Source organism: Sminthopsis crassicaudata, chromosome 3, assembly GCF_048593235.1.
Source record: "Sminthopsis crassicaudata isolate SCR6 chromosome 3, ASM4859323v1, whole genome shotgun sequence".
NCBI classification, from domain to species: Eukaryota; Metazoa; Chordata; class Mammalia; order Dasyuromorphia; family Dasyuridae; genus Sminthopsis; species Sminthopsis crassicaudata.
The window spans coordinates 608,354,752-608,373,211 of NC_133619.1; the positions used below are offsets into that span (position 1 = coordinate 608,354,752).

The 18,460-nt window shown below is 46.8% G+C and overlaps 1 protein-coding gene across 1 annotated transcript; it reads left to right on the forward strand.

The window, feature by feature from the left end:
• Positions 1–602: 602 nt before the first annotated feature.
• LACTBL1 (lactamase beta like 1) lies at positions 603–8,921 on the forward strand. Its single transcript, XM_074297632.1, has 6 exons — positions 603–729; positions 2,524–2,633; positions 3,280–3,440; positions 5,596–5,834; positions 6,671–6,776; positions 7,796–8,921. The coding sequence occupies exons 1-6, from the start codon at positions 681–683 to the stop codon at positions 8,778–8,780; spliced, it is 1,650 nt and encodes a 549-aa protein (XP_074153733.1). The 5' UTR covers positions 603–680; the 3' UTR covers positions 8,781–8,921.
• The last annotated feature ends 9,539 nt before the right edge of the window (positions 8,922–18,460 follow it).

Genomic DNA, 18,460 nt, shown 5'->3' on the forward strand with positions numbered 1-18,460 from the left:
AGGGCCCTCCCAGCTCTGACATCCTGGGTTCTAAGGGCCCTCCCAGCTCTGACATTCTATCCTTCTATGATTCTAAGTCATTTTCCTTGTTTTCCATGAGCATTAGGGCACACAGGGCCTCTGCATTAGTCACACATGGACTCTCACCCCAAAGGAAAGCACAGCAGACAGATATTACAAGAATGCTCGCCTCCGTCCCACTTCCTTTTCTTGCTAACTGGAATGACCTGGATGTCACTCACAAAGAGTAAGCACAGCAGGGGGAGGTCCTAAGCAGCCCAGGAGACTGAGTATACTTGGTGCAAGTTGGTTGAAGGGTATCAGGAGATGAAGGCTGAGAGCGTGGGGAAACAGAGCATGAGACAAACTCCTAATCTGACCTTCACCATGGTTGGCTGAGTGAACTTGGTAAATTAGATGCCCTCCATGGGCCTCAGTTTCTCCACTTGTAAAATGGTTTGGATCCAGGAACCCCTAAGAGCGTCCCTTTCACCCCGGGGTGACTGATTTTTCTTTCTCCAAATTCTACCACTTGTATCTTGTGTGTCTGTGTCTGTGTGTTCATGTGTATGTGCACGTGGGCACATGGGCTGCAGGTCTGTCCAGGATTGACACTGTCTAAGGTGAAGGGAAAGTTCATTCCAGCCCTAGCTGGCTTCTTCTTCCTCCTGTCAGTCACGATGATCGGCTGCTTTCTGTGGCAATATCACCTTCAGAAGGCAGAGGTTGGTGAGTGTGGGGACCCGGGCTCCCAAGAGCCTCCGAGAGGAGGACCTAGGACCTAGAAGTGAAAATAGTCCTGGCTTTGAAGTCAAAGGTACTGAATTTGAATTCTGCCTCAGGTATTTGTTATATGAACTTGGGCACTCTGTACCTCAGTTTCCTGATCTGTAAAATGAGGAGTTTGGAGCAAAGGCTCTCAGAAACTCAATCCAGATAGAACCCCTATAATCCTATGTTCCCAGATATGTTATTAGTAATTTTTGTACTTTGGGCAAATGGCACAAAATAAACCTTCATTTCACTTGGGAGAGAGAGGATGGCTGCAGTCATAGGAGAGACCCTTGGGTCCCATGAGCGCACTCGCTGCTGGAAGGCCGCTGTTGCCCTGGGGAAGAGCTCACTGAGAATTCTGTGATTGACTGCTGATGGGAGTGAGGGGAAGAGAGAGCATCTCAATTGACAGCTTCCTATTTTAACCAACTATTCCTGCTGGGTAGCTACCAAATAGTTAAGTGGGGACTGCAATTGCTATTAATGCCTTCTGAATTTCAGCACCCTGGCCCAAAGTCCCTACGGCACTGTTCTAGTTATGTTTGATTACAGCTCTTAAAGGAATCCTGTGCTTTCTCTCACCCAATCCCCTGCCCCCGTTGACTCAGGGAGGCAATAGGTAGGTGGTGATTTTCTCAATTGATGTTCCCTCCCCCAAATTGTCAGTTCACATATGTGTGCATTGAGGGGGAAAAACAAAACAAAACAAAACTCACTTTAACAATAGATAGAGTTTATTATACCAATGAGATTCTGGATCCAGTCCCTTTCCTTCAGGGCAATCTAAATGAAGTTATCATAACCATTGAGTCCCCCATTCACACCAGTCAGATAGGTTAACAATAATAGTTATAGTCTTCTGCAAGCTCCAAAGGGCTATTCTCACAACCCCACTGGAAGGTAGGAAGATTAAACAAGCATAATTTATCCCATTTTAGAGATGAGAAAACTGAAGTTCAGATTTGGGCATAATTATTTATGTTAGGTAATACCTATTTATGTTAGGTAATAACAAAGACAAAAATGAAACAAAAATCCTGAGGCTTTATATATATAATCCTATTCTTGTCTTTTTTATTTTATTATTTATTTATTTTTTTGCTGAGGCAATTGGGGTTAAGTGACTTGCCCAGGGTCACACTGCTAGGATATGTTAAATGTCTGGTCACATTTGAACTCAGGGCTGACTTCAGGGCTCTATCCACTGCACCACCTAGCTGCCCCAGTAATCCTATTCTTACGGAACTTGAATGGGAGAGTTGAGATTTGAACTCAAGTCTGATTTCAAATCCCTTGCTCTTGCCAGTATCCCTAGTGACTTCTTTGTATCTCTAGGGCTCAGCACAGTTCTTGGCACCTAGTAAGTGCTTAATAAATTATAATAAAATTAGAATTATATTTACATACATAATATATTATTATATTATTTATTTTATTGTTCTAATTTGTAATAATTTACTGTTACTATTTGTAATAAAATTATAATAAAATAGATAAATGTTGACCGAGTAGCTGGCCCTCTAGCCCTCCCAGTGGATGATCTCATTCACTGCCTGGCCAATGGGTTATATTGGAAAGACCCTGTTCCTGAGATCTGAGTTCTTGCCTCTGTCTCTCGCTAGGTGTGTGACTTTGAGCGAGTCATTCTGGGACTAAGATTTTTTCTTCTGTAAAATTGAGATAATAATACTCACACTGACTACCTTGTAGTGTTATGGGCAACTGAATGGCGCTCTACTTGTTATTCAGACTCCTCTGACATGGAAGTGACCTCAGAAACTGTGAGGATGTGTCCCCGTTATCCAGAGCCTGTGCCCCTCCAGCATCCCCTCCCTGTGTTGAAGGAAGCCTTGGAGAAGGTCAGGGTAAATCAGGGGAAGTAATTTATACAATAACCACAAAAACAGAAAGGGATGAAATAAATGATAGAGAGGTGGGGGGATTATGGTTACTGGATGAGGCAGATATGGCCAACTTCTCATCGTTTCAGTGAATTTCCTTTTTGTTACAAAGGAGGATTCTGTTCTGTTGGGCAGAGGGCTCCATTTCTGGAGGATGGGGAGGGTTTTCAGTTGTTGTTTGTACTTTGTTCTCTAAGAGGACTCGGATATCAGGGAAGGAATGCTATGACCTGCAAATGAATTGGATTTAAATAAGGGAGGGCTGGGCAAGGTCACCGGCCTCGCTTTCCCCTTCAGAGCTATTGGGGCTAGAGAGAGATCAGGACGATTGGAGATGACCCAGGATGAAGTGGGAGACCCTGCCCTTTTTAGCTATGGTCTTTAATAGATCTCAGTATGGAGACAGAGAAACAGTGGTCTGGCCAAGAAATTCAGGGAAAGGTGTGTGCAGTACGGGGGAAGCTGGTGCTGAGGGTAGAGGGGTTCTACATGGGAGGGATTTCCAAGGAGTGTGCTCTGGGGAAAGGGGACTATGTGCTGGGCCAGGCTGTGGTCAATGGGAATTTAGTCCCTGTTCTAAAATCGCATCTCTGATCTCCTTAAGGTGGACAAGCTTCTGCAGCAAACAATGCCCACTGCCCCTGGTCTCATGGCCATGTCTGCTGTGGTCATCTACAATGACACTGTGCTGTGGACTGGGAACTTTGGCAAGAAGAATGGCTCTGACAGGGCCTCAGGGCCCCCCACCGAGTATACCATCTACCGGTAAGCTTGCCAGACTTTGGAGTCCTACACTGAGTAGATGGTAGGATGGGGGTAGGAAACAGAGGATGCTGTCAAGGAGAGCAGGAATCTTGGCAGTGGATCTTGAGTCTCAGCCACAAACCTCTGAAACAGAAGAGACTGACATCCTGTGTTTCAAGGTCCCTCCCAGCTCTGACATCCTGGGTTCTAAGGGCCCTCCCAGCTCTGACCTTCTGGGTTCTAAGGGCCCTCCCAGCTCTGACCTCCTGGGTTCTAAAGACCCTCCCAGCTCTGACCTCCTGGGTTCTAAGGGCCCTCCCAGCTCTGACCTCCCGGGTTCTAAGGGCCCTCCCAGCTCTGACCTTCTGGGTTCTAAGGGCCCTCACAGCTCTGACCTCCTGGGTTCTAAGGGCCCTCCCAGCTCTGACATCCCGGGTTCTAAGGGCCCTCCCAGCTCTGACCTCCTGGGTTCTAAGGGCCCTCCCAGCTCTGACCTTCTGGGTTCTAAGGGCCCTCCCAGCTCTGACATCCTGGGTTCTAAGGGCCCTTCCAGCTCTGACCTCCTGGGTTCTAAGGGCCCTCCCAGCTCTGACCTCCCGGGTTCTAAGGGCTCTCCCAGCTCTGACCTCCCGGGTTCTAAGGGCCCTCCCAGCTCTGACCTCCTGGGTTCTAAGGGCCCTCCCAGTCCTCACATCCTGTGTTCTCAGACCCCTTCCAACTCAGACATTCTGGTCTCCTTTCCCTACCATAAGATCACTGAGTATTAAAACTCACTCTAGAGACCATCTGGTCAAATCATGTCATTTTAGAAGAAAAACTGGTGGTCTGGATAGGAGGCATACATTAGCCTCAGAGATCCAGGGCTAGAAGGGCATTTGGCACATCCCCATCATTTTACAAATGAGGAGACTGAGATTAAATAATTTTCCTAAGATCATACAGCTACTAAGTGGCAGAGCCAGGATTTAAATTTAGATCCTTTGATTTCCAATTCAGTGTTCTTCCCATAGACACCTGAGGTTTAGCATGAATCATTTATCTTGCCATTTCAGTCTATACCTGGGAAGCATGTGATAGCGTGGAAAGAACAGAGAACTAGCTCCTCTATCTATCAAGACCTTTAGAGATACAAATTGCAGTTAAGGATCTCCCCCTTATAACAAGCCATGCCTTCTCTAGAATCAGAGGACCCTCATCCTCTTGTTTATTTATAAATACTACAGTAACCAAAGATTTCAAAGTCAACATCAAGTCATAGCCATAAAATATTGAGGAAACAGATTAGAACACAATGCAAAAATTAAGAAAGCTAAAGCTAGAAGATGCCTTAGAACATAGAATTTTGGAGATGAAAGTGACTTTAGAATACATTATGTGTAGATTGGAAGGGTCCTTAGAACACAGAATCTTAAAGTTGGAATAGACCCAGGACAAAATTCCAGAGGAAAGGTACTTAGAACACAGAATGTCACATCTTCGAGGGGACCTAGACCCCAGAAGGCCAGGTCTGGGACAGACTTTAAAATACAGAATGTCAATAGTGGGAGGGAACTTAGAATAGAATATCAGAGATGGGAAGCCCTTGAGAACACAGAATGCCAGATCTGGGAGGGACTCTAGAATAGAGAATGTCAGAGGTAGAAGGGCTTGTAGAACAGGGGATATCAGAGCTGGGAGGGCTCTTAGAACACAAAATGTTAAAGATGGGAGGACCATTATTACACCAAATACCACAGCTGGGGGGAGAAGCTCTTAGAACCCAGGATGTCAGAGATGGGAGGGCCCTTAAAGGTCACCTTGATCAATAATCCCTTCTACACCTGAGACTCTATATGTTATAAAGCAGCCCATTCAGTGGAGTAGAGAGCGCGTACTGTTAGATATTTCTTTCTCACATGAAGCTGTACTTTGTTACCCTGTAACATACACCCATTTCTCCTGGTTCTACCCTCTGGACCAGGAAGAACAATAACAATCCCTCAAACCCAGGATAACTCCTCAAACACCTGAGCACTACTCCTCTTCCCCTGCCTCCCAGTGCTCTCTTCACTAAGCATCCTTAGTTTTCTCAATGATCCTCCAATGATTTTAGCTCCTCCACCTCAGCTTCCTGCAGCCTGTAACGGGTAGCATGGGAGATGGAGTGTGGGGAATAACGGTGCCGCTTCTTGGACAGGATTGCCAGCATCTCCAAGATCTTCCCCACGATCATGCTGTACCGCCTTTGGGAGGAAGGCATTGTGGCATCCCTGGATGACCCCCTGGAACGCTATGCCCAAGGCTTCAGAATCAAAAACCCCCTTGAAACAGGTCCACGCCCATTCTGGGGAAACCTGATGGATGGACTGGAGGAGGGGGCTCTACCCTTCAAACCTACCACAGTAACTCTCCGAAGAATGGCTAGTCAACTTTCAGGTGAGGAGATGCCCTGTACCCATAAACTTGGGGACAGCTGTGGAAATCCAGGAGGGTGACTGAGACACAGTACTGGAATGGGAACATCTTTAAAATGAAGCTAGGCTCAGTGGATGGAGCACTGTCTCTGGAGTTTGGAAGCTTGGACACTTATGCTGTATGACCCTGGTTATCACTTACCTCCTGCCTATCTCAGTTTCCTCAACTGTAAAATGGGGATAATAATAGTATTTACCTCCTAGAGATATTGTGAGATCAAATGAGGAAATATATATAAAGCCCTTAGTAACAGTAGGTGATTTATAAATGCTTATTCCTTTTCTCTTCTTCCTCATAAGTGTTTTTGTGAGGATCGAATCAAGTAACTAATATATGTGAAAGTGCTTTGAAAAATACAAGATATACAGATAATACAGATTGTTGGGAGCTTGGAGTCAGACAGAATCATCTTCCTGAGTTCAACTCCTGCCTCAGACACTTCCTAGTTGTGTGATCCTGGGCAGGTTACTTCACTCTGCCTCAGTTCCCTCATCTGCAAAATGAGCCAGGAAGAAAATGGCAAACCACTCCAGTGTCTGCCAAAAAAAAAATCCTAACTCAAATGAGGTTGGGAAGAGTCAGACAGAACTGAAAGGACAGACAACCTATTCTCTTTCCCACACATTTATGTACGCTTTTGTGGAGTTCCCTGGCACCTCGGAAGAGAAACTGGGGACTGGAACCTAGTTCTCCTGACTTTTAGCCTTTTGCTTTCCTACTAGAAGATATCTGCCCTTCCCTAGTCCAACCACTCACTACTGGGTCTGCTGCATTATCTTCCCTCCCTTCTTCTGCAGGTCTACCCAGGAGACTCCGCTCAACCACCTTGCTGTGGAGGGGGAGCACGGAGGATGCCCTGGCTCTTCTGCAGGATGACGTCCTGGTGGCTGATCCTGGGACCAGGTTAGGGAAGCCCTTCAAATTCTTTCCCTGGGAGAAAGTTCTTCCCAACAGGACCAAGGAGCTTCCTGGGGCTCTTCTCAGGCCCTGGAGGAATTATGCTTGAGAAAAGCATAGAATGTTGGGATGAGGAGGGCTCTTAGAACAAATGTCAGAGCTGGGAGGGCCTTTAGTACAGAGAAGGTCAGAGCTGAAGTAGACTCTAGAATATAGAATTTCAAAGCTGGGAGAGACCTTACAAGAGAGGATATCAGACCTGGAGAGACTTTAGAATAGGGAATATTAGAGCTGAGAGGGACTCTAGAACACAGAATGCCAGAGCTGGGAGGGACTCTAGAACACAGAATGTCAGAGCTGGGAGGGATTCTAGAACATAGAATGCCAGAGCTGGGAGGGATTCTAGAACATAGAATGCCAGAGCTGGGAGGGACTCTAGAACACAGAATGTCAGAGCTGGGAGGGATTCTAGAACATAGAATGCCAGAGCTGGGAGGGATACTAGAACACAATGTCAGAGCTGGGAGGGACTCTAGAACATAGAATGTCAGAGCTGAGAGGGATTCTATAACATAGAATGTCAGAGCTGGGAGGGATTCTAGAACACAATGTCAGAGCTGGGAGGCACTCTAGAACACAAAGTCAGAGCTGGGAGGGATTCTAGAATACAGGCTGTCAGAGCTGGGAGGGACTCTAGAACACAAATGTCAGAGCTGAGAGGGATTCTAGAACACAAATGTCAGAGCTGAGAGGGATTCTAGAACATAGAATGTCAGAGCTGGGAGGGAATCTAGAACACAAATGTCAGAGCTGAGAGGGAATCTAGAACACAGAATGTCAGAGCTGAGAGGGATTCTAGAACATAGAATATCAGAGCTGGGAGGGACTCTAGAACACAAATGTCAGAGTTGGAGGTGCTCATTTCACAGATGAGGAGGTTTAGATTCCAGAGTGAGAAGTAGTCTCCTGCTTTCCCATTTACACCCTTGTGCACCATATTCCAGGTCACTTTGCTCTCATTCCAGGTGTCATTACAGCACCTTGGCCTTTTCCCTGCTGGCCCACGTGTTGACCAGGCACACTGGCATTAAGGACTACCAGCGATGGGTGTCTGAGAACATCCTGGACCGGCTGGGGATGGAGGACACGGGCTTCGACCTCGTGCCCTGGGTTCAGACCCGGATGGCTGCAGGTTTCTATGGCAGTGGGCACCCTGCCCCACTCTATGACCTAGGCTGGTACCGCCCCTCTGGTCAGATGTACTCCACACCCGCCGACTTGGCCAAGCTGGCGATGGTGCTCCTTGGAAGCACGCCACAAGGTGTCCTGGCACCAGATACACTAAAAACTATGCTGACTCCTCTCCTCACCTGTCCAGGGAACTACTTTGCCAACCAGACCGGCACACCGTGGGAGTTCCACGCCCAGCGGGGCTACAGCATCGTCCGGAAGGACGGGGACCTGGATGGCTATGCGGCTACCTTCTCCCTGGTCCCTCAGTTGAAGCTCAGCTTCATCGTGCTCATGGCTGGGCCCCGCCCGCCGGGGCCGGACATGGTGGCCCAAGTGTACGACATCCTCATCCCCGCCATGGAGCTGGCCTTCCGGGAAGTGGAGAGGAGCCTAGCTTCCCCGCCCAGCCCAGGCCCTTACGTGGGCTTCTACACCTATGCTAACCTCACCTTCTACGAGATCCTCCTCGGGCCTTCAGGGATCCTTTGCATGAGGCAGTTTGGGCCCCAGGTGGAGAAGCTGATCCCAGTCAAGTTCCGGACCCTGAAGCTGCATCACCTGCAGGGCCGCGTCTTCCAGATGCTGGTGGACAAGGAGTTCCCCTGCGTCCTGCCTCTGGGGGAGGCCTGGCTCCCCTTGGAGTCTCAGCATGGCCAGCTGCTCAACTTCTATCCCTTTGACCAGAGGGGGCTCTCCCCGGGCTTCGATGCCCCTGGCTTGAACACCTACAAAGTCCTGCGGATGGCCCAGAAACCCGTCTTCAAGAAGGCAACTTGAGCTCCCTCTGCCTCGCCTCTGACTCCTCGGTCTTAGCTGGAACCAGCCAGGGAAATCAGAGTCGGGAGGGAGGGCTCGTGCTCTGGCCCAGGGAGGCCAGAATGGAAGGAAGCGGGAGCTTGAACGCCCCCAGGACGCCTTCGGCTGTGCAGCTTTGGAAAAATTCGGCTCCCTCTCTGGGGCCCAGTTTTATAAGCCTGGGACTAGAGCTCCCCAGGCTTCCTCGCTAATACTCTGGGCTCTTTGATCAAGAAGGGGATCCTAGACCACAGCCAGTCTCCATTTTACAGATCTGCAGGGACTTGGCGGTTTGCTCAATGTTCTATCCAGAGTCATACAAATGGGTCTGACTCCCCGGGGTTGACCAGCACTCCCTTCCTGCTAGAGCTGTTATGTCCTGGTGGTCTGGGACTGAGATGGCCGGCCCCGCCCAGGACCCCTTTGGTGTCGTTGCTAGATCTGACCACCAGGTGGCAGCGTTGTTCCTCGGAGCACTGCTCGGCAGGGTGTCCCCAAAGGTAACAGTAGCTTGAAACTGTGCAAAGATTTTGAAACAGTTTCTCTTCTTTTGTTACATGTCTCTGCCTCTGGGCCATCATTTCGCTCCTGTCCTCGTCTGTCCTGTGTGAGAGGCAGCAGCCAGACTTAATTCACAGAGCCCTTTGTAGAATCCGACACAGCTTTCCATCAAATCTGGGAAAGGGCCGCTTGGGAAGTCAGTCAATAAACATTACTAAGACCTACTGTGTGCCAGCCCTTCCCTCCTGCCACCCTCTCTCCTTGACTCCCCTTTCCCTTCTTTAGGAGAAAAAGCTCTCCTCCCCCGATCCAAACTGGCCCTCTCTCGCGAAAGGCTCCAAAATCAGGGCTTTACACCTGAGTATGGATTAATAATCACTAGGGCTACTCCCTAGAAGTCATTGTTAGCCAGTCAGAAGGGTCTTAGAGCTTGAACTTTGGAAAGAATGGAAAGGGTGTTTAAATAGCCCAGGATAAGGTTCCACAGAGACAGAGTGGCTGATGAGAGAGACAGAGATACACACAGAAAGAGAGACAGAGACACACAGAGAGAGGAAAGACAGAGAGGAGAGATAGAGACAGACAGACAGACAGAGACAAAGACAGAAAGAGACATAGACACAGAGAGAGAGGAGAGATAGAGAGGAGAGAAAGAGATAGACAGATAGACAGACTGACAAAGACAGAGACACAGACACAGAGAGAGAAGAGACAGAAAGAAGGTAAGACAGAGAAACAGAGTCAGAGAGACAGAGACAGAGGTTTTCTTGGCAGAGATAATGGATCATTTTACAGTTGAGGAAACTGAGGCAAACAGGGTAAAATGACTTGCCCAGGATGACACAGCCAGTAAGTGTCTAATGTCAGATTTGAACTTGGGGAAGCTGACTCTTCCTGACTTGAAGCCCGGAGCTCTATCCCCTGTGCTGTCTGGCTGCCCTTAGGTCACATGGAATGGAACATAACAGGGCCTTGTCTGACTCTTTGCTTGGGTTAATAAGTAATCATATTTTTATAGTGTTTCAAGGTTTACAAGAGGCTAATAATTCCATGAAAGAGGAAGAATATATCCCCATTTCACAGAGAAGGAAACTGAGGCCCTGAGAAGGTATGGGATTTACCTAATATCACACAAGTAGAAGAACTGGCAAGGACCACGAGTCTTCATTCTTTGCCTAACCCTGTTTTTGCTGGAAACTTGGGAAGCATCTGGGAAACTCCTTTCTCTGCCTTGGGCCAAGCTAATGGCTTCTACCTGAGGAGTCTAGGTCATCACTGAGGTACCTGGAGCAGTATACGGGCTCATCCTAAGAAATAGATGCTCATGCCCGCCTGAGCACTGGCAAGGGCATCTGATCTCCGCAGAGCATGAGGCTAGGGGCTGGGGTTACTCCATAGATAATGTTTGTGGGGGGGAATGGAAACTGCTGCCAATCATGGCTACCTGGTGTCGCCAAACTGAGGAAGGGCCAGTCATCACAGTCATTCTCAGAAGTGGACAGAACCTGGGGTCCCTCCAGCCATGTCCAGCTGCTACCTCTGATCAGGGAACTCAGGCCTGGGAGTCTCACAGCTCAGCCAGCATATGCCTAGGACTCTGGGAGCCCCCAAGGGATGGGCCGAAGGGCTCAGGGCTGCCTGTAGATGGCCCAAAGCCCCTCAATAACCCCCTTCTGGACCCATAGGCACAGCTTACCATTTCCCTTTGAATTCTGCTTCCTCTCTCTCTCTTGCTCTCCTAATTAGACTAAATGATGGAACCCCTTCAACTGGGCCATCATCATGGAGGAGCTTCACTTAAATTGAATTCACTCACACCCTGCGGTATGTTCTCTTTGAGAAGGAAGGATGAGCAGCTCCAGCAGAGCCCCTTCCCCTCGCTAGTGCAGAGGGTGTGTGTTTTTCTATGAGGATGTTTGTGCAAACGTGTGGTATGGATTATGTGTGTGTATATATGTATATGAGAACGATATGAGTTTATACAGACATGTAAGTGTATAAATGCATGATGTATATATTGTGAGTATGTTTGTTTGAATAACCTTCTTTTAAAAAAATCCATTTCTAGCAGATTCAGGGGTAGCTTGAGTATTGCAAGCCAGGACCATTTTTTATAGATCTTGTTCATCAACAAGCATTTATTAAGAACCTTCTGTGTGCCAGATACCGTTCTAGGTGACAAAAATACAAGAAAAGGCAAAGACAGTTGGGAGCTCTGAGTTTAATGAGGGGGACAACCACCAATGACTCTTTACATAGAAGATGTGGCCAGGGTACATGGGAGGTGATCTCAGAGAGCGGTACCAGCTGGGCTGGGTGTCCGGGAAGGCGAGACTGGAACGGGGGCCTGAAGAAAGCAAGGGAAGTGAGCATCTGGGAAAATACCCAGCTCCCATGTGGGGCAGGAATGAAAAGTCTCCCATCCATATATCAGCGTATGTGGGTATATGTTTATGTGTGTGGATGGGCACGAAATGTGTGTGTTTATGTATGAGGGCCTGGAAGTCTGGCTTTGTGTACGAGGCTGGGTGTGTGTTTGAGAGAGTGTGTGTGGGGCCATTCGTGTGTGAGTCCAAGATGAGGGGGAGAGAGGAGGCTGGGCAGTGAGCAGACTTCAAAGGGGCTCTGGCTGCTGCCTCGGGTGTCTTAGTAATGAGGTGCAGGAGGACAGGGGAGGCAGCAGGGCCCTCTTTGAAGTCTTCCTGTCCTGCTCCCCTGGGCTCCAGCGCTAGGGGGAAATGGGGCATTGGCAGCTGAGCCAGGGAGGGGGACTGGGTCCTAGAGTACCCCAGCTCATGTGGGGGGGAAGGGAGGCGAGAAGGAAAGGGACCAAGGGGGGGAGATGAGAGGAGCCTCAGGACTGGGTAGGCCCAAGAAATGCTTCATCCTGAGGAGTGTGCTCCTTCTCAAGTGGGCTGAGTTCAATTTCTGAGAAAGAGGAGTCTTCTGGCTCTTTTGAATCACCGGGATGAGTGAATGGGAGCCTTAGGACCATGAGATTTGGAGGTAGTGAAGGCTGTAGTGATTCTTGGGAAGGGAGCATGGTTCTAGGGAGCAAGGGCTGGATTTGATGTGGAGGACCTATCCATCTCTGTTCTAAGCTCTATGATCTTGTTCAGTCTCTCTGAGACTCAGTTTCCCTATAGTAAAATGAAAGAGTTTGTACTCAATGCTCTGTGATGTTACTTCCAGCATTAAATCTGTGATCTTATCTAACCTCTTCAGACAGTCGAGGAAACAGAGGCCCCGAGGAGGAAATGACTCGATCAATGTCACACAGCTAGCAAGATCTTTGATCAAAGAAACTTAGGGGGAGAAAATAGGAGCGATGAGTCAGATTTCAGTCTGATATAAAGAAGACCTTCCTAAGAGTGAAAGTGGTCAATGAGTCAAATGGTTTGCCTTGTGAGTAGTGAGCTCCCCATCACTGGAGATATTAGAGGGTCTGCTGTGGTGGGCAGCAAGATAGATTGGGAATCTGGAAGACCTGGTTTCAATTTCCATTGTTGTCGTTGCCCCGCCCTGTCTGACTCTTCATGACCCCATTTGTAGTTTTCTTGGCAAAGACACTGGAATGGCTTGCCATTTCTTTCTCCAGCTCATGTTACAGGTGAGGAAACTGAGGCAAACTGAGTTAAGTGACTTGCTCAGGGTAACTAAGCATTAAGACACATTTAAACTAGGGTCTTCTTGACTGGCACTTTGGGCATTAGGGTTCCATCTAGTGGTCCTAACTATAAGGAATAGTTTATTATTATTATTATTATTATTATTATTATTATTATTATTATTATTATTAATTTTTTCTGTGTCTTAGAGTGTATCATTTGAAAGCTGTGCCTCTCTATCATTCACTGGAGCATGATAAGCTAAGAACTAAGAAAAGATAAAGTGGGATTGGGGTGGGGGCGGGGTTCCCTGCCCTGGGGGAGGAGAGATCAGTGTGAAGTAGGTCAGGAGAGAGGAAAGCAGGATGGGGTTAGGAGGAATTAAGTCCTAGAGAAAGTGGGGGATCAGGGAGGGCAGAGTCTGAGTGTCCCTCGGGCAGTGCGGGCAGTGCATTGGAGAGGATTCAGGAGCTACTGAGAGTGCCCCTGTTGTAGTGTGGCCCACTTGGAGCGCCTGCTTGGGCTGCCAGGAGGAAGGTGATTTCTCTGAGAAAAGGGGCCAGGCCGGGCACTGGTGGGTCTCAGATGGAACAGACTGAATAGCCTGCTGGGCCGATCCTGTGCCAGAGGAACACGTGGCAGGGGGTGAGGGCAATTGGAAGGAGAGGCAGGGGGATAAGGGCACAGAATATTGAAAAGCAGCAGGCGGGTGCTTAGAACATCTGTGAATCTTATTTACCTTGTGTGGACATGGGCAGTCAGTTTCCCTTATCCTCAATTTCCTCATTTATAGAATAAGGAAGTTGGATGGATTGGATGCCCTCCGAGGTCCTTGTTGATCTATGATTCTATGATTTATCGAAAGACATAATACCAACTGACAAGTATACAATAGGTTTCAAAAGCCTTGGTTGTTTAATGCCATCACAGTGTCATCCGCACATTACCTCACCTTAACCTCATAAGAGCCCTGTAAGGGAGGCTCTGAAGAGAATCTGCCAGCCTCTGCTTTGAGGTCTTTCAGGGTGGAGAACTTACCACCTCTTGGGAAGGCTCATTCAACTAGACTTAAAATCAGGGTTCGAATCCAGCTCAGATTCTTAGTAACTGTATAACCTTTGATAAGTCTCCTCTGAAATGTCATTTCCTCACCTGAAAACTATGGATAATAGTAGTACCTTCTTACAGGTTTGTTGTAAAGATCAAATGAGCTGCAATATAGAAAACAACAACAACCTTAAAACCTATTTAAATGTCAACATATTTAGAGTCCCAGCCCTGCAATCAGGACCTGAGTTCAAATCTGACCTCAGACACTTAACACTTCCTCGCTGTGTGACCCTGGGCAAGTCACTTAACCCCAATTACCTCAGCAAAATAAATAAATAAAGGTCAGCATTTTAATTCTATAAATAGCTTAGCACAATGTCAGGCACATAGTAGGCACTAAATGAATGCTTGCCGATTATAAATTGCTTCAGATTACTACATTGTACATGGGCGAAAAATATCTCCTGAGTTGAACCGTTTTGGACTTTATAACTCTTCTGTGTATTTGTCATTTCTGATCTATGTTTATTCTGTGAGCTGACCAGTTCACATTTCAGGAGTTAATACCCTGGAAAGTCATAATCTGAAAAAACCTTGACCAGGATATACTAGTAAATATAAAAAAGAATATATGTATTGCCTGCTTTTCAGTAAAAAATAAACATTTTCTCCATCACCTTCTTAAGTCTAGTCAATCAACAAAACAATAAACCAAACCCTGATGTGGAGCATTTGCCTATTTCTGGGATGTAAATGCTCACCCTGAATTTTTTTTTCTTTTTTTTAGTGAGGTAATTGGGGTTAAATGACTTGCCTCAGTCACATAGCTATTGTGTCAAGTGTTTGTGCTCTATCCATTGCTCTACCTAGCTGCCCCCACACTGAGTATTTAACAATTAGCTCTTGAGATCCAGTTTAAGCTGGTTCCAGCATACTTTGTTCTTGACAGGCTCCAATATTGTGATGAATGACTGAAATTTTCTAGAGATAAATGAAAACTTCTGAATCTGGGTTCAAAAAATCAGTTTCATAAGTACTGAATGGAGAAAGTGTGGTTAAACAGTGGTTTCTCTGGGAAAAAAGCTGGGGATTTCAGTTAATTACAAAGGGCATTTGCGCCAACAGATTTATTTGTTTATATATATAATTAATATTATATATAATATATAATATACATATTATATATACATATATATATGTGTGTGTGTGTGTGTGTGTGTGTGTGTGTGTGTGTGTGTGTGTGTGTTTTATTGCCGGGGAAGGTCATGTTATTAGCTGGGGCTGCATGGAGAAGTATAGCTTCTGAGAGAAAGGAGCTAAGAGTCTTCTTCCCTTAAGTGAGCTACATCTTAAGTAATAGATTTGGTTTGGGGCACCCCAATTTTAAAAAGATGCTGGTAGAGAACACTGGGAGGAAGATCAACTACCAGGAGTGTCTTAGGAGTGTGGAGGCAGCCAGGCTACTGGATGAAGGGAAGACTCCACTGAAGACCACATCTGGGCACCCTAAGCTCTTAGTTCTTGCCTCCACCTGAAGTTTAAGTCCTGCATCTCCCCCAAGTCGCTCTACCTGAAATGCCCTCCCTCCTCACCTCACAGGCTCCTTAAATACTGTACAAGTACCACTTACACTATGAAATCTCATGACTACCAGGGTTTCCTTTTCAAAAGTGTTTGCATTTATTTTGTGTGAACTTTTTTTTTTTTTTAAATTAATACTTTCATGTACATGTGCTTCCTCCCCCAATGGACTTGGAGGTCAAGGACTATTTCCCTTTTGTCACTGCTCAGTATCTAGCATAGTGCTTGCATACAGCAGGTACTTAATAAATGATTGCTGCTTGCTTGATTGTACCACATCCCACTGGAATCTTGGGGGAGTCCTTTGGTCCAAAGAAGAATAGGAAATGAGTTGGGTAATAAAGTTAGGTGCTTTCCTTCCAGTTGCAGGCTGGCATTTCTAAACTTCCAGGCCCTCTTCTGACCTCACTTTCCAAGAAGAACCATAGGATTTGAGACCTCCCAGATATGGGTTGGCCAAGAGCCTCACTGTAAAGAGAAACAGAGGCCCTTGTGGAAAATGGTTGACCCAAGGTCACTGACTGTTTACTGGGAGAGGCTGGTTTAGAACTCAGGTCTCCTGAGTCTCAGTCCAAGAATCTGTCCCTGGTTGGTTTTGCATTTTAATGAAAGGAAGAGTCCTGGGTCCGGAGCTAGGAGACAGCTGTGTGACCTTGGACAGAGCCTTTTCCTCCTCCCCTCAGCTTCACTGAGTTGGGGACTCGGACTAGATTTTTGTCTGAAGCTCTTTTTTAGCTTCTAACGCCCCTGGTTCTAAATCTGGGGCTGAGCTCAGGCTCGGGCTGTTGGGAGAGAGGTTCAGGCCCTGCTGACTCCTGGGATAAGGGTGTTTATGGCTGGGTGGAGGGCGGGAAGGACAGCTGGTCTCCCAGGGAACCAGAGCCCAGAGGGGATTGTGTGGGCTGGGGTCACCAGGAGAGCATTGTGGAAATGAGGGCCCCAGGGAGCTAGGTCTGGGGAAGAGAGGAGGGGGGGATGCATCAAAGCAAGGGGGGGTCACAAGGGTCTTTGGGAAGGGGTTACCATAGCAACCCCGAGGCCTCCGCAGGATGGAAAAGCACCAGCCTGTGAGAATGAGCTTTGTGGCAAGAACACGGATGGATGCATTGGTGTTTAAAAATCGAGATTTCAATGGGGAGTGCTGTGAGCAGGGTCCATGGGCAGGAGATGCTTATTAATGGGGCCCCAGACACAGAGACAGAGTATGTGGGGAGAGGCTGGATGTGGGCACCCCTCTGGTTGGGGGAAGGGCAAATATTGCCCTTGGGCTTGGGCATCATGAGGATGAATCCCAATTCTGCCATTTACTCGCTGTGTGACCTTGATCAATCACTCTGGGAGCCTCAATTTCCTTATCTGTAAAATGAACAAATCGTGTCTAAGGTCCTTCTTAAAACATTCCATGTTTTAGGGTCGATCAATAACTGAATCAATCAACAAAGCATTTATTATGCACCTATTCAAGGACACTGTTCTAGGCTCATTAAAGAATGAATCATTCGTACTCTGGAGAAATTGATACTCTAATAGAGGAGACCAGGTTCCCTTCAGCTCTGACCTTCTGTGATTCTGGGATTTCCCACATGGAAGGGAGTCGACCAATCTCACCGGAAAGGACGATTCGGGCCTCCCAATTTGGCAAGGAGGACATTTGCCACTCCGTTTTGGCCTCCAATTCCATCAATTCTGCTCCTCCTTGACCAGCATCTCTCCCGCTCTGGATACACAGTTTCTGAATTTTGGGGTCTTTTCACTGAAAGTGAGTTTCATTCCTGTCCAAGTTGCTTCCTGTCTGCCTTATGCCATCACCCTAAACATGGGGATGTGGACTTTTGGGACTTGCCCCCTGAGTTTCAATTTCCTAAATGACCTCTCACTTCCTTTCCAGTTATAACCCCTGACCTTTTGCTTCCATTTTAATTTAGTTTTCTTCTGAACCTAAATATCAAAACCAACAAATTTTTTTTATACATAGCACATGATCTGGCATATAGTAGGCACTTAATAAATGTTTATGAATCGATTATGTTTTGGGACAAAAGGAGTGTATTTGAAACTATAATGTGCAGTTTTCTCTTTAAAACTACATCAAATTAAGTATTTAACTTTCAGAATCGTCTTACTTATTTGGGATTCATGCTGGCTTTTTTTGTTTTCTTTCTTTTTGGGGGGAGGGAGGTTAAGGGCAATTCTATCCTCAGTCTGTCTTTTCTTTTTACTTTCCCTCTTCAATGGAAAAAAAGCCCAAACAAAACCATGTAATGATCTATGACCTTCTAACCTTCAGCCTTAAAAGGGAAAATCTTAGGTCAGGATCAATGATACCCAGCACAGATGGTCTTCAAAATAGATGTCCTGTAGTCTTAGACGCAGAAGCCCTGAGTTCAGATCTTCCCACTTACTAGTCATGGGAATACATCCAAATAGCTTCACCTCTTTGGGCCTCAGCTCCCTCCTCTGTAAAATGGGATCGATAATTCTTGTATTACATTCCTCACACAACTGTGAAGAATTTACTTAACGAGCTGAAGAAACATGACCAGTTCGAACTATTAATAAACACTGCCATTTATAGAGGGCTTTAAGGTTTATAAAGCAATTTCTTTACAACAATTATGTGAGGGAGGGAGCATATGAATGATCAACCTCGTTTTACAGATAAGGAAACTGAGGAAAGGTGAAGGAATTTGTCCAAGGTTGCAGAGGGAGTAAATAACCAATAAAATGCCGGTGTCACAGAGAGCTAGACCAGAAAGGAGTCTTAAGAGATTGTTATTGAGACCTTATTTTTTAGATGAGGAAAGAACTTCAGCAAGATGGGGTGAGAATGGAAGGTCACCCAGTTAATTATCATTAGGATTGGGACTGACCCCCAGATTCCTCTGGAACTCAACCAGCTCCCCATCTTCCCCCAATCAGTCA

What these genes read in the sequence shown, in the direction of transcription:
- LACTBL1 (XM_074297632.1), top strand. Translation starts at nt 681, where the DNA reads ATGATCGGCTGCTTTCTGTGGCAATATCACCTTCAGAAGGCAGAGGTT. An exon ending in TGAAGGAAGCCTTGGAGAAG is followed by an intron (nt 2,634 to 3,279) that starts GTCAGGGTAAAT and finishes GATCTCCTTAAG; the next exon opens with GTGGACAAGCTTCTGCAGCA. An exon ending in AATGGCTAGTCAACTTTCAG is followed by an intron (nt 5,835 to 6,670) that starts GTGAGGAGATGC and finishes CTTCTTCTGCAG; the next exon opens with GTCTACCCAGGAGACTCCGC.